Source organism: Emydura macquarii, unplaced genomic scaffold, assembly GCF_026122565.2.
Source record: "Emydura macquarii macquarii isolate MOO-44397 ecotype Brisbane River unplaced genomic scaffold, CSIRO-AGI_Emac_v2 contig_2681, whole genome shotgun sequence".
In the NCBI taxonomy this organism is placed as follows: Eukaryota; Metazoa; Chordata; order Testudines; family Chelidae; genus Emydura; species Emydura macquarii.
In genome coordinates, this window is record NW_027132818.1 from 2,768,547 (window position 1) to 2,790,796 (window position 22,250).

At 41.0% G+C, this 22,250-nt stretch overlaps 1 protein-coding gene across 2 annotated transcripts in view; it reads left to right on the forward strand.

The window, feature by feature from the left end:
* Positions 1-22,250, forward strand: part of URB1 (URB1 ribosome biogenesis homolog) — an 85,012-nt gene that overhangs the window by 25,567 nt on the left and 37,195 nt on the right. For both annotated transcript variants that reach the window (XR_010923152.1, XM_067565610.1), the window contains exons 14-23: positions 2,695-2,807; positions 4,056-4,175; positions 6,537-6,653; positions 7,187-7,325; positions 8,392-8,562; positions 10,441-10,637; positions 12,001-12,225; positions 12,774-12,953; positions 14,855-15,710; positions 21,987-22,191. Coding sequence is in view for 1 of the 2 variants with exons in the window: in XM_067565610.1 (XP_067421711.1) it covers positions 2,695-2,807; positions 4,056-4,175; positions 6,537-6,653; positions 7,187-7,325; positions 8,392-8,562; positions 10,441-10,637; positions 12,001-12,225; positions 12,774-12,953; positions 14,855-15,710; positions 21,987-22,191 (2,323 nt within the window). In the remaining variant the exon portion in view is untranslated. The remainder of the gene's footprint in view (positions 1-2,694; positions 2,808-4,055; positions 4,176-6,536; positions 6,654-7,186; positions 7,326-8,391; positions 8,563-10,440; positions 10,638-12,000; positions 12,226-12,773; positions 12,954-14,854; positions 15,711-21,986; positions 22,192-22,250) is intronic.

Below are 22,250 nucleotides of genomic sequence, written 5' to 3' on the forward strand. Positions count from 1 at the left end.
TTTTTCTTAAATTCCATCTCTGTTTTCTCACATCCACTCTTGTTTTTAAATTTTAAAAATAATCTTCTAATGTACTTCTTGGAGTTGTTTACAGAAAATTTACTTGCAAAAATTTGGAATTTATAGGGATCTAAGGCTGGGAGGGAATGAAGTGCCCAACTCCCAGTGACTTTCAGTTGGATGTGGGTGCCTGACTCTCTCAGGGCCCTCTGATTATCTTAGCCTAAATACATTATTTTAGAACTCTTCATATTTGCAACAACATTGCAACCTCTTAAAAGGACAGAGTAATTTATCAGAGATTTAAAAAAATCACTTACCAATGCAGTGGCTTCTTCTGAAAGGTGTCAAAGTAACCCTTTCTTCTTCTGTTGTGTTTTTCAATCATGCTTCCTGCAGTACGAGGGAAGAGGAATGGAATTCTACATGGGGTTGCTTCTGTGGGAAGATCATAATAAGAGAATTATTAACTGTAATATGAGATGATTTTAGTTTGTCTCCTATGTAACAGTTGCCCAAGGAATGTTTCTTTGTGTAACAAAACTGAATAGAGAAGTAGGTAAATTTTCTGTACCCTACAGAGCTAGAATAATTATCTATACTATATGCAGTCCCTTGTAAGGTATATAAGAGCAGGAGTTACATAAATTAAAAGTTTGTCAGGAGAAGGCGCACCAAAAGTTTTAAAATAAACAGATGAGATAGTGTCTAAATCAGCTGTTACCACTCAAGAAAGAGATGTTGGAGTCATCGTGGATAGTTCTCTGAAAACATCCACTCAATGTGCAATGACAGTGAAAAAAGCTAACAGAATATTCAGAATCATTAGGAAAGGGATAGATAATAAGACAGAAAATATTGTATTGGCTCTTTATAAATTCATGGTACGCCCGCATTTGAATAATGTGTGCAGATCTGATCGCCCCATCTCAAAAGGTACAGAAAAGGGCAATTAAAATGATTAGGGATATGGAAAAGTTTCCATATGAGGAAAAATTAATAAGCCTGGGATTTTTCAGCTTGGAAAAAGAGACGACGAAGGGGGGCTATGATAGAGTCTATAAAATCATGACTGGTGTGGAGAAAGTAAATAAGGAAGTGTTTTTTACTCATAACACACAAACTAAGGGTCACCAAATTAAATTAATAGGCAGCAGGTTTAAAATGAACAAAAGGAAGTATTTCTTCACACAACACACAGTCAACCTGTGAAACTTCTTGCCAGATGATGTTGTGAAGGACAAAACTATAATTGGGTTCAAAAAAAGAACTAGATAAGTTCATGGAGGATAGGTCCATCAGTGGCTATTAGCCAGGATAGGCAGGGATTGCTGTTTGCCAGAGGCTAGGAATAGCCGATGGGATGGATCACATGATGATTACCTGCTCTGTTCATTCCCTCTGAAGTACCTGGCATTGGCCACTGTCGGACGACAGGATACTGGGCTAGATGAACCATTGGTCTGACTGTTCTTATGTTCTAATGCATGGGTTTTCCCTCTCCCCTCTTCCCATCAGAGTGCACTGCAGTGGTTAATTTATTCTGTAGCTCATAAAATCATGTGTCCTGTGCGTCCCAGTGCTTCTTGCATCATAATGGATTGATTTTTCAAAAAAAAAAAAAAAAAAGGAGGGACATGTATCTTGATAAGACCATGACACTTTGGTGTTGTGTTTAGTTACAATGTGATACAAGGAATAAAACTTTAGTACCACACATTTTGTGGCAGCAAAATACATTGAAAGTTAGTCACAAATCTCCCATCTTCCTGCACAGAATTGAGCACTCTGCCCCTGAGACTGAAGACAAGCAGTAAAGTTTTTCTTTGTAACAATCTGTATGTTAAACAGCTGATCCCATTTTATTGTTTGGTTTTGCTGCTGGTAGAACTTGGGAGTTTTGTTAGTTCTGGTATCTTTTTTTTTTTTTTTTTTTTAAATGCTGTCCCATGTACAAATTACACAGTACAAGAAAAGAAAACACTGAGCTCACCCAATAGAAAATGAAATTATGGAGTGCTGGATACCAGAGTGGAGTTAAAATACGAGGCAGCTCCCACAGTGCGGAGTATATTGCCAGTATGTCTGTGCTCAGTGAACCAATGGTTTTGTGAATTATATGGGTAGAATTAGATCTCTGTTGAATTTAGGAATATAAAGTATCCCTTCTGAGTCTGTTTTTTGCTTTAGGTGAAAAATAACAGTTATTGCAAACAAATGATAAAAAGCTACTGTTAGTGAGGTGTAAGCCCAAAGTTCACCTGTGGTCACTATATATCCCACAGCATGTTTTATAATAGTATGGTTATTAGTCCTGGCACCCAGGTCAAATTCCACATTCTGGTCTTTGCTAAATTTCCCACTGCAGTCTGAACAGCACATCGGTTTTCTTTTTCACTTGCTATGTAAAACTACAGTTTGGAGTTGCTGCATGATCATCACAGGTGACTGTGTTTTCTAGGGTGGGCGTAGTGATCTCTAAAGTGTGAACTGGGTGAGGGCCTTCCTTGTGTTATGCAGGAGGTCAGATTCGATATTAATAATGGTCCCTTTTGGCCTTAAAATCTATTAATTTCTTGCTTACATGTTTAGGAAGCGCTTTGAGGTCCTTGGATGAAAGTTCCTCTAGAAATGCAAAGTAGTAATTACTCATTGTTACTCATTGAGTAATTACTCATTGTTTTCCAACCCCAGGTATCGTCACTGAAAAAGGACACCGAGAGGAGATCCCTCCTGTTCTACAGCATTACATACTGAAGGTGGCTCTGGAATTGCCTGCAAATAAATTTGCGTGGTTCAGAGTACAGGTAGGAGAATCCCAGATGTGTTTATGGGTTTCTTTTGACAGTTGCCCTCATGTCTTTGTCTCTGATGCTGCACATCTTTAGTGCCAATCCTATAATTTTAGTGTCTGTTTTCATTCAGCAAGAGCACCTCTTTATTGGCTCAACATCAGATATGCAGAATCCCAGCCTAAGGCCTTTGTCCGTGGGAATAGAAATTCCTCCTTCTCCTAGGAAGGGTTAGAAGGTGCATCCTAGAATCTGCTGCTCCCAGAGGCAAGAGTGGGAATCTGTTGGACACCATGGCATGGAAAGATTGTGGCTGCAAATCAAGGAGATGAGCATGATGCTAGGATGCTGCTTCTAAACACCTGCTGGAGAAGAATCTTACCCTTGGTGGCTCCTCACTTATGGCAAGCAGAGGCTTACACAGACTCTCCTCTCTTCTCATTCACTATAGGCATATATAGGAAGAGAGCCTCCTACAGCTGGCTGGAGAAAGGAGTTGAACCTAGCTTGTGAGAGCTGGCAGAGGGGGAAAGAAGTGACTCAAGGCTGTCCTGGTTGGAACCATCCATAATAGCAGTTTCTCCATCATATTCAGACAGCCATAGAGGACAGGGAAGAGATTTAAGAGGGAGCAGGAAAGTTTTGAAACTGACCAAAAAGATTTACTTCTTGCCAGTTTCACCAGCAATCCTACTAGTGTTTTGCATTCTACTAGTGTAGGCAAATGCTTAAAGGAAAAGTTAGAAAACTACATTCAGCAGTGATGTAAAGGGCCTTTGAATTTTGCACATTGGGTGCAAATTGGTCAGAAAAATAGGGTAAGCAGTAAAGTAGTGCAATTTGCAGTAATTTGTCACCTGTCAGAAAAGATGTGAATTACACTGACTTCCTGTTCTTTGGGGGCTAAATTCAGCCCTGGTGTAAGTGGATGTATTTTCCCAAGTCAGTATTAGTATGACATCAGGATTATTGGGGATGGTGTTTGGTGAAAGTTAAAGGGTGTAGTGAAGAGGCTGCTCTACTTAAACACTTCTATTAGATGGTTGTCCTGTTAGACATATTCCTTCCACCCCTCAAAGGCTATTATAACTCATCTAGCTCACCCACTAATTGCAGAATTCATTCAAATAATGCTACTTCCAGTTGGCCTTAGCTTTTCTGGGCTGGCCTGTAAAACAGTTTTTGGTACCCTACTGCGTCACTGTAATTTATTCCCATCCAGTGTTATCACACAAGGGGACTTTTAAACCCATTTTCTTTTAGGATGTCTCAGAAGCAGAGAAAGTTCGTGGTGAAAGATCAGTATTTTATTTACTGATGAAAATGTTTGTAACAAGTAACCATTCACAACTGAAAACGTCAACAAAACAATTGATCATCAGGGTAAGTGTTTTTATTGGCCTTAAATAACTAAACACATTTATATGGTTTGTACGTACAACAGTGTGTTGATGTTGACCATGCTAATGTTGTGTTTTTTTTAGCACTTTGTTTTTAAGAGTCTCTCATTTAATTTGACTGTAACTATGCACTCCTTCCTGTGTGGAGCATGGTTCACAGCCAGCCTGTTCTGCTCACCTAAAACAGGTCCATAAGGGCCACAATCTTACCTGGGTAGTCGTGAATATTATTTACCCTTTAAAAAACAAACACAAATTTTCAGAAGTGCTGAGCTCCCACAAATCCCATTGAAGTCAATGGCACCTCTGAGCTTGGCACCTCTGAAAATCAGGTCACTTCTAGTTAGATGCCTCAATGTGGATTTAGGAGCCTAAATCAAAAAACTCTGTCCTATGTGTTCCTAGGCCCTGATTCTGCAGTCAGGGCCATGCAGGTGGATCACTGTGCTTATGGATAGCCCCAGCGACTAGTGATTTCTGCACAGATCCAGCAGCTTGCCCACTTGGACCCAGTTGTAACATCATTCACACACCAAAATGATACGAATTTTAAAAATTAAACCAGACATGTGATTGCTATCATCAGATTTAATCACAGATTGCATTTGAAAGCTGTAAACAACTGCTTTTATCAGAGAGATTACATAAGGAGTTTTGTTGTATAGTTCATGTCAGTCACTGAGATGCCGATGAGTGTTACCTACCAGTGTGCACCTCCTGCCACCATTGGCATCATCATGGCACCAGCATTGGCTGCCACTATCAGCGAAGCAAGATGCCAGATCACTGATGAATTTTTAAGGACTTAAGCTACAATCTTTTAAAGCCCATTGAAGCTAGTGAGGGTCTTTACACAGAGTTCAGCGGTCTCTGGATTTTAATGTTTGCATGGTAACACCATCTCTGGGCCAGTGGGATTCAGTACAGATGTTGTAGAGGCCTAAAGACAGGGAACCAGCTCCCACTGAAGACAATGACAAAACTCCCATAGATGCTGCAGGGTTCAGGATCAGAGCTGGAATTTGGGACCCAGTGGAATTTTTGTTACAATTACTCTTGGCAGCTGTATAGGCAAAGCCTGATTCCAAAATGTGCAGTCTTTAATGATGGTGGGTAAGGTCCTCTTGTGTGAGCCCCTGGTTCTCAAACATATTTAAATTTAAAAGCAATCGCATGTATTTTTTTTTGTAGAATACTTGGTTGCTGAGCAGAGATTTGGGCTGCCTGATTCGCTTTTTTCTTTCAGTTCATTCCATTTTCTTTGAAAGGGAGACATAAGCAATGAGGTCAGGAGAGTTGTATCCATTCCAATGGGCTTTTAAAAATTCTTAACTTCTTTTAAAAAAAGAGATGTTAATGAGTCTTTTTTGCTTTATTTTTTCAACATAATGGAATATAAATTGCAGGCGTGTTTTCATATTTTACATTCTGTTCCTGCCTCTTTTCATGAAGGCTGAAAGTACTGTTCTTTTTTGAGAATCTGCCAGAAGTAGTTAATTATTTAAAAGTGAATCATTTTTCATGATGATTTTCATGTCAGATTCATGTAATCAGAGATGCTATTTTTGTATCTGCCACTATCGCACACAGAGTAAAAGCTGAACAAACTGAGCCCTGAAAGAGAGCTGCTTTTAGTATATGTTTTCCAAAAGACAAAGCTCATATAACTATATAGAAGCTTGTTACTTGATTTTTTTGGTATAATTGTGTCCTCTTTTTTTAACTTCAGTTTGTTTATTACTCAATTACCTGTGCTGCTATTTTAATCACAAATTTCACTTAACACTGGTTTAACTTTTTTGACTTAGTGGAGTTAGAACTTATCTACACAGTTTTTGTACTGCTTTAACTATTTTGGCTTGCAACTGATCTAGTAACAGTAATACAACCCCCTAGCGTGGATGCAGTTGTAAAAGGGCCTTGTCCTTATATCTTGTTACCCATAATTTCTAGGAATAAAACTATACTGATAATAAGCACCTTTTCACTGGTAAAACTATATTCCCATTAGGAGTTTTACTGAATAAAGACATGGGGCCTGATTCTCATTTATATCAAGGCCACTTTACACAGCATTGGCAATGTAAAGAGGCTTTAAAGTGGGAGTGAATAATATTTACACCCACTTTAAGGCCCTTTTGTGAAACTCAGGTGATCTAAAGTAACCTTTGTATGTATAAGAAACTTTAGTCAAAAGAGAGATGTTTCAGTGTTTCTGTTCTGTTCTGCTGCTACTCTGTCTTTAATAAAATAAATACAAATTAAAGCTGCTGTACAAAAACCTATATATATATATATATATATGCAATGTTTGTTTTCTTTCACATGCTGCTTTTCCGGATAGGTTTTGTGTGACAGTGGAGTATTTGAGCACACATGGAAGGAACTTGTACTGTGGCTGGAACACTTGGATAATACAATAGAAGACAAAAAAGAAGCAGTGATTCAGTTTTTGGAGAGGGTAATTGTTCAAATTAGTTAGATAAACAATGTCAAGAGTAACATTAGTGGGAAAATAATTACTTTGCTGCGGTTGAGGAAAAACCTTTCAAAGGATTGTGAATTAATTCTGAGAAAGGCAGTGATTTAATCCTTTACACAGAACTCATATCTGTTGTCGTTGGCGACGGGTGGATGAAAAGGGTTGGGGGGAATTGACTTCCAATAGGCTATATTTTTACCAGAGTAGTGTTGGCACAGGGGAAAAGGCTGCTAATAAATTGTGGGATTTTCCAAAGAGACTACAGTTATTAGGCATCCAATTCTTTAGGCTCCTTTGAAAATCCCAGACAAAATTAACTAATTCCAATAAAATGTAATCTTTTAAAGAAAACATTTCTTTTCCTGCTCACTTTTTCTGGATGTTAAATTCCCAGGCACTTCCATTTGTTTCACTTAATAGCCCTCTAACTAGCATTTTATATATAGAATTGCAATGAGCCTCCTTGTTTGTGGTTCTATGACTGACTTTTATCTTTCATCCTTGGTTCACAGATTTTAATGAAGTTGGTGACAAACCCCTATCCATACACAGATAAAGCAGCAGACCTTGTCCAGGAAGCCAGTGTTCTCCAAGCCAGCTTGTTTAAACAAGACTCGGATAGTGTCAGCATACCCATCTCTCACATTGATGGTATGTGAATGATCCTAAGATGATGTCAATTGACTTTGGGCAAAATCTTGCAGTCCTTAATCGGGCAAACCTTCTACTGATATTCATGCAAATCTTGCCTGAATAAGGAACTACAGGATTAGGCCTTCAAACTGTATTCAGCTCTTAGTAAAAGCTAAATGACAAAGATGTCTCCTTGCACCAGAAGATAATCTGTGACCCAGCTTTGCAGTGTTAAAAATGCAAGTAGAATGTTACTTTTGATCTGCTTTCAGTGTCCCACAGCACCAGTTTTTAATCAAAGTCAAATCCATTGCAGTCACGCTTCCTTTTAAACCACAGGGCTGCCAGGACCAGCTTCCCCTGCATGTATGAGCAAGGGGCAAGGATTGTGCCAGGAGCCACTCCCACTTCTTGCATGAACCAGTGGGTAGCTGGAATATTGCTGCTTCGGCTCTTTAGGTCAAATCATGGTCCTGTTGACAGCAGTGTCAGAATTCTCATTCACTTCAGTGGGACCAGGATTTGGCTTTCTGAACATAGAGGCGTGGGAGTGTTAGCTCCACTTTGGGAATTCAGGGCTCAGGAGAATGCAAATGGCACTTTTTTAAAAAAAGAGTGTAACAGCTGCCTTCCCTGCACACACTCCCCTGTCTCCTCCAGAGGTGCTCTGACTGCAGATATTTTGGTGCAATGTCTTCATCTGCTGCAGGTGGTATCATTTCTCCTTTCTCCATACTTCTCTTAATGGAGCATCAGTTTGAAAAGCAGCCCCAATGTAAACATGCTATGAGTACCATCTATTTTGCCATCATTACGAGCCAGACATACGTATCTTTCAATTTTTTTCTGATTCATACTGTTAGTGTATATTCAAAGAGACATCTTATTATCCCTTGGTCATTGTATTCCAAACCTGTATTAAATTGTTCCCTTTCACCTGCATACAACACTAATATTGGATGTTCCCTTTTTTTCTCTTGAATTACCCATGCCTTTAAATGTCCTCTTATTTCTTGTTTACTTGCATCCTAAAAGTAGTATCTGCTTGAAATCAGAACCCTGACGTTTTTTCATTTGTAACTAGATGTCCTGGATATGGTTGATGTCCTTGTGGAGGGCAGCGAAGGCCTAGATGAAGAAATTGGATTCACTTTAAATGAACACATGATTCCACATACGTTTCCATTCAGTGCTGTTGTCCCTGCAGCATTAGAAGCCAGGAATAAGATGTTGCTTCAGGCTGAAAATGAAATGGGTACTTATTGTGTTTATATATGTCCTTGAGAATAGTTAAAAGATTCATACTGTATGTGGAAGCGAAGAATGTTTTATCATTCTCATGCAATGGTTACTTTGGTTATTGTGTATGAAAATCAATGAGCCATATTGTGCTTTTACAAGTGGAGGGAACACAGATCCAAGGGATCATAGCTCAGAGAAGCATTAAAGGGTGCGAAGTGCCTCTACCCTCTTCTGACCCTAAGGAAGATGTCTGGTGTTCAGAACCTGAGCAAAGTGGGCAGCATGAGGATGATTAGGATGATTTCCACATTAGTCCCACTACCACCAACTCTGTGGAACTCTTGTGGGAAAGCTACCTTGGTCATTTCAGTATTAAAGAGGCCACTTTTCCTCTTGATGCCTTGGAACCCACAGCAATGGATGGGGAGAGAGCCAGAGAAAGGACCCCCTGTAAGCACAACTCTGCTGACTAGGGGCTGGGAACCAGGGCAAAGGCAAAGTTCCCTGGCTTGAGAGGCCCCCACGGTTCTTGCGGCATAAATCTTTATTCCATTTCTTTTGTGAGGGAGGAGTTCATGCTTTCCTCTCTTGCTCCTGAGGAAAGAACATGTACAAAATTCAGCCAGAGGAATCTCCTGGAGTTCCTGTCCTTTTATGCAGTGTAGCCGTGTAGGAATCAATATTGCTCACATTAATTTGTAGCTTTATGGAAAATGTAGAAAACCAAACCTCCCTGCTCCCACAACTCCCTCCCCCATTTGCTGCCCCCTCCCACCGCTTCAGAAAAAGCTCATTTGGGGGAAGAATTCTGCAAGTTCACATTCTAAAAAGCACCCTGTTGGTGCTTAGTGATGACTGTGTTACAATAGCCATGACTGGGAAAAGGAATTCTTAAGTGAAATAGAGCTGAATAGTGTAAAGGATTGTGTTTGGTTGAACAAATAGTGGGCAACTTTTCTATTGAAATAAGTTAATTGGTACTGGAGAGTTGGACCCATGGGGGAGGAAATTAACAATTTTTCTAAAGAAAACTTCCATTTTAATCCTTGATTGGCGTTAGCTTTTTGGGTGTGTTGGGACCATAAATGACAAAATGACCTAAACACTGCTTGGACTTGAATTTATTAAGGTTGCACTGGGTATAATTTTAGGACAGAACTTGGCAAAATTTGGTTAAATGGTAGACTTACGGTAGAGATGCTTTTGTTTGTATGAAACGTCAAAGAGTTAGAAGTTTTAGGTATAAATTCTGACTAACTTTGCCATAAACGTGAGGAAACAGGGAGTCAAGATGGGTAGTTATTGGGTACAGTTGTTGTGCACAGAGCAGGATTCTCTCCCTATATCCCCAACCCACAAAACTGGCACTCTCCAGGTCCTGCACATGGTTAATCATTGAGTAGCATGCAGGGTGGGACGTCCAGAGTGACTTATGGGCTGAGATCTGCGTATTTGTGCACAACTTCCCCTCTGATCTGCATTCCTCCGTGCAGATTATGCCTGCTTCTATGTGCAGCTGTGCTGGGGTCAATGGCCTGCCAAAATCAGATATAATAGAACACCATGAAAGCAGGTAGTTTTGTCCCAGGGGTGGGACATAGCAGCAAGCCTGAAGGTAATCTGGCACTCCATTTACCTTACTAAGAACTACAGTCTGTGAGGTTTTCACAAGTCCCTCAAGGAATTAGGAGCATAAATCCATTTGGCATTCAGTGGGGTTTGGGCTCCTTAGGCACTTGTGAAAATCTCATGCTGTAGTCTCAAAATTATTGCTGTCTAAATACTGCTCAGGTCAGGAGGATGAGAATTATGGTGTGGCTAGAATTAGTGTGTGTACTTTATCCAGTGAGTGAATGAACCTCTAACCCAAACCTGTTTTTTGGTTTTGTAGGAGGATGTATACTAGAGTATCTTGTTGCTGTTTGTACTGATCTCTTGCACACTCAGAGAGATCCCCTGGCCCTCTGTCTGATGTTTCAGCTCTTCGATAAAGAACTCCTGTCACTGAATGCATCTCAGTATCCTCAGCTCTGTGAATTTAACCAATACTATAGTCTCTGGATACCACAGCAAGCTAAGGAAACCTTGGTAAGGGATGCATAAAATCATTTGATTGCTGGATTTAGGGTTGCTAAAAGACTAGTAGATTGTAGAAAGCTTTCATTTTCACTGTGCAGTACATCTTGGCTTTTATCTTCTGAATCCCAGTTTAGGTATCCCCATTTTCTATGGTGTTGCAGAAGTTTTGCTGGATTCAAGGGTATTAGAGATTTTTAAATGAGGTGCAAATACTTTTTAGCTGGTCCAGGGTTGAACTGTTAATTGAATCCTTAAATACTTTCACATTAGCAGCAACTTCTTATCAACTTGCAGCAATGATTTATAGGCAGAATCATGTTTAGCAAGTGGCAGGAAAGTTACTTACATGCATCAGTGGCCTGAATTTAAAAAAATAAATCAATCAGGAATTGGCTATAATACCTTGACAATAGCCACCTCATTATCTACCTATGGGACTTATGTGGCCCCTATTTCAGTAGTATCTGAGCACTTCACAATCTTTAATGTATTTATTCTCACAAGACCCCTGGAAGGAAGGGAACTGTCCATTTTACAGATGGGGAATTGAGGCACAGAGAAACTAAGGGAGTTGCCAGTCACACAGGAAGTCTTTGGTGGAGCAGGTATATAAAGCCAGATCTCTAGGGTCCTAAGCTAATGCCCTAACCATTGGGTAATTTTTCTACCTCAGCGAGAGCATCTTTGCAGCTCCTATCATGACATGAGCATGTCAGCCAAGACCCTGTGAAGGGAGTGCCTACAATTCCAGGCAGACATGTGGTGCCAGAGGAATGTCAGGGTGGTGCAAGTTCAGATCCTGCTAAAAACATATTTTTGCATTTTGCTTTTTAAATTGATTTATTATTTATTTTTGTTGTAATACAGGGGTAAATGAGTAATGTTTATAATTGTAATTTGTAATTAAGTTTAATTATTTAAGATTCCTTTTTGAGAAGGCAGTAGTAGACATGAGTGTCCCTTCTCCAGATGGGGAGGCAGGTGGATAAGGAGCAAGGGCAAGGAGGAGAATGGTTGTGGGTGCTCCCCGTGTCCTCCCAACCAGAATGGCTGGTGCGGTGGTGATTGAGGTTGTGAAGGGCTAGATGGGAGAGGGTTAGGAGCACACAGGCCATCCACCATAGTAGCTGCAGCATTGCTCCCTCAGCCAGCCAGAGATCATATGTGGGGCATTCTGATAACAATACATCAGTATTGCACAATGCACTGCGGTTGCAAGATCGGGCCCGAATAGCATGGTTCTGTGCTTTTGTTGCGTGTCTTATTTCAATGGGAATTGCCCCATCCTAGGCCAGAGCAGTTTGGCCTAAGAGTTTGAAATACTCATTCTGACTTTTTTTCCCCCTCTCTTTATTACTTCTGTTTTATACAGCTTAAACAAACTGAATGCATAAGCAGGGAGCTCATACTGCCACCAGATTCTTCGTTTGCCTCCTTGCTGAAGAAAGCCTTTGAGAGAGGTGGCGTTGTCCTGTTGGAAGATGGTGTCCAGGCAAAGCTGAGAGAGACAGCTTCCCAGCTCCAATTTCAGCAGCTTTTGCTAGCAGTAAAGCACGTGCTGCTATACCTAAAAACCACAGTGGAGAACTTTGGCAGCGTAAGGAATATGATCTCTTAACATTGGGTTTTAAGCACAGTAAATTTAAGTGGTGTAAATGCAGTTTGGTTGTGTATCCTCTCCCTAGGCACAACCCTCATTGAAGTTCAGGAGTAGCTGAAGAATCTGGCCCAGATTGTAAACAAGTGCATGATTATATCCCAAGTTGTTGAGACTGACTGCCTTTACAATAGGATTCTTTACTAAAGTGTGTATGTCTTATGTACTGCGAATTAATTGCAGCTTTCTTTCCATCTCTTGTCTTTATATCAAAACTAGTTGCCTGTCTGGAGGATATGCTTTAATTGTGATTCAGTTCTTTGACCTGTGTTATGTTGGAAGCAGACTGGATGATCTGATGATTCTTCTGTCCTTGAAATCCATGAAGATTGTGTTAGGCCCCTATTGTGGGAACCATTGTACATGGTCCCTGCCCCAAAGAGCTTACAGTCTAAGAAGATGTTAATTTAATGCTGTTGTTCTTGCAAAGTTTTCTTCCCAGCCTCTTCCACTTTTCTTCTCATCCTCCAATGTGTTTATTTTCACAGCTCAGTAAAAGTTCTGGTCCTCACCTTCTTGGTCTCTACATGGACCTGCTCAGCAGCTTGTTGTGGCGATGTGATCAGATGGAGTTGTGCAACCAGAAAAAACAAGAAGGGGCCCAAACTGAATCTGATCTCTTTATGGATTTAGAGTCTGTGGCCACAATGGAGTTTGCAAATGACAAGGTATAAACAGGCGTGGCAGAATTCAATTTCTATTTTATTATAATTTTGATGGATAATATCAATATTTATTTTAAAGAATTTTTTTCAATTTTTATTGATTTAAATTTTCACAATTGTGCAAAATTATGGAGGAGGGGTGTCATACAGTAATTATTAAATGACAGTAGACATTGACATTCAAAAAGTTAAAGCTTTATAATCCTTAAAACACAAATTGTGAACGTCACATGTCAAAATATACAAAGCAATACCTTCAAATCGGACTCTAAGAAGTTCGCAAGCAGTATTTTTTTTTTTACTTTGCTTATCTGTAAATTTCTGTTATTAACAATGGAAATATTTTTTGTCAATTTCTGTGTGTATGGTGAAATCAACTCTTTGTGATAATTACGGATACAAATCTGATCCTGCCTGGCCTAAATCTAAACCCCTCAGTACACTCACAATGAATGCTGTCATATTAGTCAGCACAGTGTAATTGGTCTTTAGGAAGTCTCTCATCAGTTTTGCAGAACTGTTTACCGAGGCAAAACAGTCTGCATGAGACAAATGGCTCTCAGGTGTAAACTATATTGACTAATTGTCATAGATAATTGAAATTGACCTTTAGCATGGAGCATGAGCTGACCTGTATTCTTACTGATACACACAGTGTGATAGAGGCTGAAGAAAGAAAGGGGGCTTCAGTGAATGCTACAATCTGATGTGGAATGGGGGGGCGGGTGGTTCTTTCTGGTATTTAGTTGTATTAGGTTGTTTAATTAGGATTAAAGAAGATGCCTGTCAGATAGGGAAACATGCAATCACTTGTTGAAGGCCTGTGCAAGACCCGCATGCTATGGGAGCACTGCTGCAGTTTTCTCCAGGGTGATGGGAAGGATGCAGGTGGGTTGTTGCCACATGGAGCGTGGACTTCATACATAGTGTGCCACAGAGAGGTCTTTGCATCTGGCACAGATAGATCAGTGCAGAGGTGTGCCATTGACGGAGGTGTGGAGGAGGGATCAGTGGATCTATGAGCACATACATCCAGTGTCTCTAAACTACTACACGGTGTGGCCAGGCAGCAGCCTCCACTAGTGGCTGTGGAAAGGACTGCACTGCAGATCTGCAGCCCACGTGCTTATTGGAAGAGTGAATGCTATTTCTCCATTCCTTGCTTAGACTGTTGCACGAAACCCCATTAACCACGTTTTATGGGGGGAGGGGTGAAGTTTCCCCATTGTTTTAGTTTTACCTGATTCCTGGATTCAAGAAGATTAGAATGCCCTGTATTTAGTTGATAAAACCTGTGATATCTCCTTTGGGAATGTAATTAAACACATGGAAATGTACAAAATTATGTTTTGTGATTGTAATAGATAAAGTGTTGTCTTCTCCCTCACATGAAAAACTCTTGATTTAGGATTAAGTTATTCTAATGTCTGTGTAAAATTCTGCCACAGAGATTGAAAGATTCAATCAAGCTTGTCTGAATGAACAAATGGAGAAAGCGTTTGTCTTTACCCCAAAAACAACGAGAGTCCTGTAGCACTTTAAAGACTAACAAATTTAATTTCTGCAGGAATAAGCTTTCGTGGGCTGTAACCCACTTCGTCAGATGTCTTTACCCCAGAAGCAGCAGGATAGAAATGAGGGCAAATTGGAGATGTTTAGAAAAGTCTGAATCTTTTTTTAAAACCACAGAATAAAAGCTTTTTACCATACCATAAGCACTGAGACAAACATAATTGTGTGTACCTATATTTCATTATTCTTTTTGTCTTTTGCCAGTTAATAGACAATTTAATGTCCAAAACTGCAGGTTTTGAGGTTTCAGTAAATATGTACTGTGGGTAGAAGCAGATAAATGATTTAAAATTATCTATTTTGTGATCTTCTTATAACTGTGTATATTGCAGATGCTAGAAGACATGCTTACATTAATCTTCAGACATCCTACATTGGAGACCTGGTTCTTGGCTTTAGAACAGCATTCTCTTCCCCAACACAGCCTAAACCCTGTCATGGTGAAGCTTCTGTCAGCTCATCTAAATAATGGCATCCTTCAGTTGCTGAAAGTGAGTGCACCAATTTTGCAAAATATGAAGCACATAGATATGCTGTCTAAGTATTTTGAAGCCATCACTAAAAGCATCTTGAACGAGTTACATGCTGGAAAAAAAGAAAAGAACAAGGTATCTCCCAAAAAGTCCCAGCAGTTGGAGGCTCTGCAGCAGTTACATGTCTATATGGATGCGGCTCAGTTAAAAGAAGTCACGCTAACCATGCTCCAGCTTCCTGAGGCAAGCCTGATCATTCAAAAATCTGAAAATTCCTCTAAAAAAGAGAAACATTTGAGCTTCTACGGGAAGATGCTGGTGCAGCTTCTCACAGAAAGCTACCAAAGACAGACTGTTCAAGGAGAGCTGCTATTATCAACAGAGCACATTAAAGGGATGGGGACTCTGCTGTCAACATCAACCAGTGAGGATCTCGAAAAAGTCTTTCTGCATGCTCTGTCTCGAGAGCCCCTCTTTGCCCATGCAGTTGGTGTAGATGTACACATTTCCTGCCTTAACCACATGACTGAAACATCCCTTGCCATTGTGGCTTTACTGCTCCAGCATTGTAGGACTCATCTGCTGCAATTTGAGCTGTGGTGTCTGAATTGTGCAACTGGAAAGTACCTAAGGAAAAATATGGACATCTTTCTTCCACTCATCAACATATATTTGCAGAATAGAGAGCAATATGACTTTACACGGCCATCAAAAGGTAAAATCAACACCTGATGAATATTAATGATTTAAATATTTTCTGGGGATTTTTAACTATTCTCACCAGTGTGTTCAGATAAAATGACGTGTGCATTGTGGGGGGAAGAGCATTTTCAGGGAATGAAAATTACACTGACCTGAGGTCTGGGACATGCTACATTCAGTGCTGGACTAGCCCCCAAAAGGTACTGTTAGACTTGAGGACCAGTGACAGTTTAGAAGTCCATTATCTTGTGACTCTTTAGAGCTAAAATCAATACTTGTTATCCACTGGAAAGCTGGGATTCTCCACTTTATTAATCAGTTACAAGAATTGCTCTTTTCTGTCTAGTCTTGTCTGACTCTATATCCCCATGGCTAGGTGTTTATCATGTGACCATCACTGAGCCAACCAGGGCAAGGCATCAGGCACTGAAGTCATGTCATTAGACCTCTTTCTCTTGCCATCTTTTTAAAATGAAGATAACTTTCCTTCCCTGTTGGATATTTAACTGATTGTTCAGCACTTATAAAATAAAAAGTGCTATCTACAGCAAATGCTATGAATATTGTTGCTTGTGTGATATAGCGAAGGCAGAAGACTGTAGAAAAGTGATTGAAGGGAGATATGTAAGCCTCAGAATGCTGGGGGCTCTGTTCCCTGCAGTTTAGCTGAGAGTAGTTAGGGGCAATTAGGAGCAGCTGAGGCCAATTAGGGACCAGCCAGGTGCTCCATAAAAACCCTCTGACCCAAACAGACAGGGCAGGAGCTGAGAGGAGCAGGAGTGCTGTGCTGTATCATGTTATAGGAGTGCTGAGTTGTGAGGAGGAGCAGACCAGAGTGCAGAGATTCTGTGGAGGAGCGGACTGGAGGAAGGTACCAGGCTCAAGAAGCCAGAAGGAGGTTGAAAATTAGCCCAGGGGAAGAGAATTTGCAGTTGGGAACACGGTGCCAGCAGCACATAGCTGCTTCTCATAGGACCCCTGGGCTGGGACCCGGAGGAGTGGGTGGGCCCGGGTCCCTACCCCCTCCTTGGGGAAGACAGGGTGACTGGAGATGCCCTGTCTCACTACAAGCAACAGAAGCGTGAGACCCATTAGGGTGGAGTCGGCTGTTTGCCACACTTGTTATGTAAATATAAATTTAAAAACCATTTAAAAACATGTAGTATTTGTTGAACTATGATGGCTCCAAAGGTGTATTGATACAAAATTACAAAGCAAGCTTTATTTGTTCAGAGTCATTAGCTTAGTGGTACTTTAGCCTCATGACTCTAGAGTTGCATGTGGCTCTTTAAAGCACTGCTGTGACTCTCACTGAATGCAAAGCTTTGATTGGAGTGCTTCTTCTGCTTGTTCTCATGCAGACCAAGTAAAGCACTGATAAACAGGAGCAGGTCTCCCCATGGCTGGACACAAGAGGCAGCATAGACATAGTGTTCTAAGCATATGACCCAGAGCTCTCTCACTGTTTATTCAAGGTGACAGGAAGGAGGGAAAGAGGAGAAACCTTTCATTTGCCCCTATCTCGCAAGAGTAGGTGGACAAGAAAGAAAAGCACCATCTCTTTGATCAGACAGAGAGAAGGGGAGGAAATATTGTGCTGAATGGAGTATTAGGATGCTACAAAGTAATCTTGGTCATGAACAGAGTGGATAAAAATCAATGACTTTTAAAAAGAAATTTAAAAAAAAAATGTTTTTACTTACATTTTTTAAAATGTAAATTACATGCGTTTTTGTTTTTGAAAAATACACCTCCTTAAAACTGAATTTGAAATTGACAATTTATATTAAAGCGTAAATTTACAATAATATATTAAAAATAATGTAATTTAAATTAAAATTTAAAAAAATTAAGCAGTGCAGGTTTGCTGTCAAAGTTTTAAAGAAAATCAAACTGCTGAACTGGTGGAAGCCATCGGCTGAGCCCCTGGAACCAGAGGTGTTGAAGAGCTAAACCAGCTTTTGACAGCAGTAGCCTCTGCTGCAGGTATAGAAAAAATATTTCCTTCATTTCATTTCATTCAGTTCAACGACTAGTTCATTCAATTAAAAAATGGATTGGGAGTTGAAAAATCAGGAAAGCTTGTTTTCCTCTTCCAATCTATGAATAAAAACTAGACGTGAGAAGATGAGATCTACTCGTTCTAAAATCTTGAATGACATGGTGAGCAGAAGCAGTGTCTTCAATTCCCAAACTTCAGATAATAGTTTAATATTAAACTATTCCTTTGTTTAATAAATCCGTTAGTTTTAAATGCAAAACATGTTTTGATAAACATAACTTTTTTCAATATGTCCAGCATATTTAAGTTAATTTTATTTAATTAATTAAATAAAAATGAAAATTCTGTTTTTGGCATTTTTAATTGAATTCGTTTTTTTTCCCCCCTGAACACAGCATGACAGAAATCCCAAGTGAAAAATTAATCATCTAATAAATATGAAATGCATCATTCATCAGGTTCTATTAATAACATGCTAAACTATATAGTTGCTTAAATAAATGTGTATACATATAGTTTATTGCCCTGATTAGCAAAAACTAGTACCAAATTTATTGTAAAAACTATGTTTAGTTGCAAATCAACATGTTTTAATGTTACTAACTAATGAGAATCAGCTTTTCTTTGGGAAAATAACTAAAATGTTGTGATATATCAAGGGCGGAGGGTGGCAGGAGAATACACGAGGGGAGGTATATCAGCCCCAGGATGATCAGGGCTTTATTCCCTGCAGCCTAACTGGAATCACAAGGGAGCAATTAGGAGCCAGCTGCGGCCAATTAGGGATCAGCCAGGGGCTCCATAAAAGGGCTCTGCCCCAAACACACAGGGCACAAGTTAGAGGAAGCAGAGGTATTGTGCTGTGCAGAGCGAAGCAGCAGATCGGAGAAGTGAAGTGGGGGAGAGCAGAGGAACCCCAAAAGGAGGTACTGAGCCCAGGAAGGGGCGGCAAGGACATAGGGCCGGAGAGGCCAGAAAGACTGAGAGAGGGGGGAAAGTAGCCCAGGGGAAGAGACTGTGGCTTCAAAGTACAGAGCTGATTATAGGGCCCCTGGGCTGGGGCCTGGAGGAGCAGGTGGGTCTGGGTCCCTCGCCCCCTCCCCCAGGGAAGACGGGGTGACGGGCACCTTCCTGGCCCCCCCAATGGGAGCGAAGCACGAGATCCACTAGGGGGAAGCCAGCCATTGGCCACAAAGTCCAAATGCAAAACATAATTACATTATTTAAATTAAGGTTTCCTGGTTGCTGATTTAAATAATGGTTAAAATCAGTGATTTAAATCACTTTGATTAAATCAGTCCACTCTAGGCATGAGATTTCATTGTCATTTTTGCATTGTGGTGCTGCTTCAGTATGTGAGAAATGTGTTTCCTGACAAGTGACATTGATCACTCTGATCATTTTGTGGCTTTCTGCTGTTCTTTTTGATGGCAAAGTGGCCCTGCCCCTCTTTGTGCTCTCATTTCCTGGCAGAGTTAACCTCATAACTCTCCAACATATACTAGCCGTAATTTCCCAAAGGCAACCTAATAAGTTAAACGATAGCATAACACAAAAATAATAAGTATGCTGGTGATTACCATCAATGAGCAGGAATCCTAGCAATAGCTGAGTCATTTGCTCACATCCTGAATGCCGTAACATGACCTATAACACTCAATATGCTCTAGTTCATAGTTTCTCAACCTGTGGTATGCATACCCCCAGGGGTATGCGAGACACAGGCAGGGGGTACTTGGGGGAAAAACAGAGTGAAGGGGAGGCCGGGGGCAGCTGCCGACTTCTGGGGAAACCGGGCGGCAACAACCTGCTTCCCACCCGGTCCCAGCTCCCAGTTGGGAGGCGGGTGGCAGCTGTTACAGTCCCAGGAACCCAAGCTGCAGCCACCTGGTCCCAGCTGGGAGGCAGGCGGCAGCCATCCACTTTTGGGGAAGGTGCACGGCAGTCCCCTGCTTCCTACCAGGTCCCAGCTCCCAGGTGGGAGCCTCGTGGCAGCCTCCTGCATCTCGCGAGCTGGGCTCGCAGCTGGGTGGCAGCCACCCGCGCCCCGGTTCCGAGCCAAGGAACAGCCTCGAGCACCCCGGCTTGAAGACGGGCAGCAGCTGCCTGCCCACATTCCTGGGTCCCAGTCAGCACGGAAGCCTCCTCTGCCCCAGCTCGGAGTAGGTGGCAGTCGCCCACCTCCTGGGCTGGCAGCCAGGCGGCAGCTGCCTGCAAGTTGCCCAGGTGACAGCCCCCCTAGCTGGCTCAAAGCACAGTGCCCAGAAAACTTCAGCTAGAGCAGTGAAATTGACAACTATGACAGCCCCAGATTTCACCAATTACCCTCTTTTCCTGTCTCTCTCTCTCACCCTCCTTCCCTGTCTCTCTCTCTCACCCTTTCCTCCTCTCAATCTATGGCAAAAAATTTGGCATGGTGCTTTATATTCCCCAGCATTGGCATACCACTCAAAGCTTCCTAGCTTTGGCCAACATCACCTCTAGCCCAGGTACATACTTGAGTTGTGCACCCCTGGTGTAAAGGTGGTAACCCTACCCACGCTAGAACTGACATCTGTCATATCACGGCCTTATATACTCAGCCCTTCTTCCAACATATGGCTCACATTAGTCTGTAAATATAAAATCCTGTGGAAAATTGAGTGTTGGGGTACTTATTAAAATTTTCAGAAGTTAGGGGGTGCTTGCTACTTAAAAGGTTGAGAAACACTGCTCTAGCCCAACCAGAATATGGACTTCATGCAGGAGCTTTTTAGTGAAATTTTGTGATCTGTGTTGTGCAGGATGTTGCACTGGGTGATCATTGGTCCCTTCTGGATTTAAAATCTGTGAATGTCTGCTCCATGAATGGAGCAGTTGATAATGAAAATCAGAGACATTTTATGTTTGTTCTCTAAAGACTACTGCAATATTAGTGTTAAAGGGCCTCAACCAGGCTGGGTCAAATTGAGTCAAATAAAACACTCTGCTAGTTGTAATTGCTCTTCTTGAGCTCTGTACAGCTGTTCAAAACGTAACACATCTTAAAATCTGTCTAGATAGAATTTATTCTAAACTGAGTAAATAATTATCTAACTAGTGGTTGGGTGTAAAAAAATTACTTCCAATTGAAAAGAGAATATTTTACCAGGTGAATGGAATGTTGTAAACTCTCCATTTCAGCAGAATTTTATCTTTCATGGTTTTAAAAAAAAAAAAAAATTAGTCCTAATGACAGGAAGAATAAACTTCCAATATAAATCAATACAGTGATGCCTTCCTGAACCTCAGACAGCTCCAGTGCCTCTGCTGCCTCTAAGCTTTCCCAATCAACAGCAGAATTAAATTAACAAAAGTCTGGTCACTTTCACCATGGCATTTTAGAAAATAATGAGCTGCAATTAAACTAAGGAGGCTCATGCCTGTTTCATTCTTCTACTGCTCAGGAAGGCGACAGGCAGACACTCTGTAGCTGTTGATGGGGAAGGACACCCATGTCTGGAAGGGGTATAAAATAGTGGAGAATGCTCAGCAGCAGTCAGCAGAGTCTGGGAGGGGTAGAGTAGCAGACCCAGCAAACAAAAGGTTCAAAGAGTGGTGTTGCTGGGTGAAGGGCCAGAAGAGGAAGAGAATGCTTTCTCCATTCCATTAACTAGAAAGTGATGGTAGTGTTAGTTTTATCAGACACCTACTAGCTGAGAGCTGATATGAAAGAAGAAGCCTCTTATCAACATGTAGGGTCAGCACCCTAGTAAGAATTCCACATTTACCACCACCTTTGTCTAGCAGATCAGAGCTGTGCTTCTCATCAGGATGTTGCCCCTTTACCAGGGGGTGATCAATAGGTGGACTGTGGGTCAAATCTGGACCACCCGATGCTTTTGAACGGATTGCAAAATCTTTTATTTACTTACTATTATCATTATTGTTGTTGCGGTGTGAAAAAAATGTTTCTCTGGGGTCTAGACCTTGACTATCCTTTGACCAAGAAATCTGGAACTTAACAAAAAAATAATTGACTACCCCTTCCCTGTACCTCGGAGGTCTATGATATTTGCCTATTATAACTAGTCATTTCAATCCTCTGATAGTAGGTGTTCGAAAGATATACTAGACACATTACAGCACATTTGTCTTTCAAACACTTTATAGATCTGTTATATGGGACATACAGTGTATGCTTTCTTATGATAGGCCCACAATCTGTTATATCATTCCATTGAACACATGAAGTAGTTTGAGTTGAGCACACCGTCAGAGAGCCGACAATGACATCCCTGTGTCTCTTTGCACTCTTTCTTTCTACAGTCTCCTCAGCTGTTGTACCTGTCTTGAGAGAAGCTCTGTGGAAAGAACTGTCAAATAAAATTCTAGATACAGAGGCATCGCAAGAACTCACAGCCGTGAAGTTGCAAGTTCTTTCCAAGCTGGTACAGGCTTCAAAAATGGAAGCACTAGCTAATCTAATTGACCAGTTACCTGGAACTCTTGAGAGAGCAGAAAATCAGGAGAGGTAGGCAAGTCCTTCTTACAGATTTTGCCTTTTAATTAGTATAATGCATGGAATTGTCA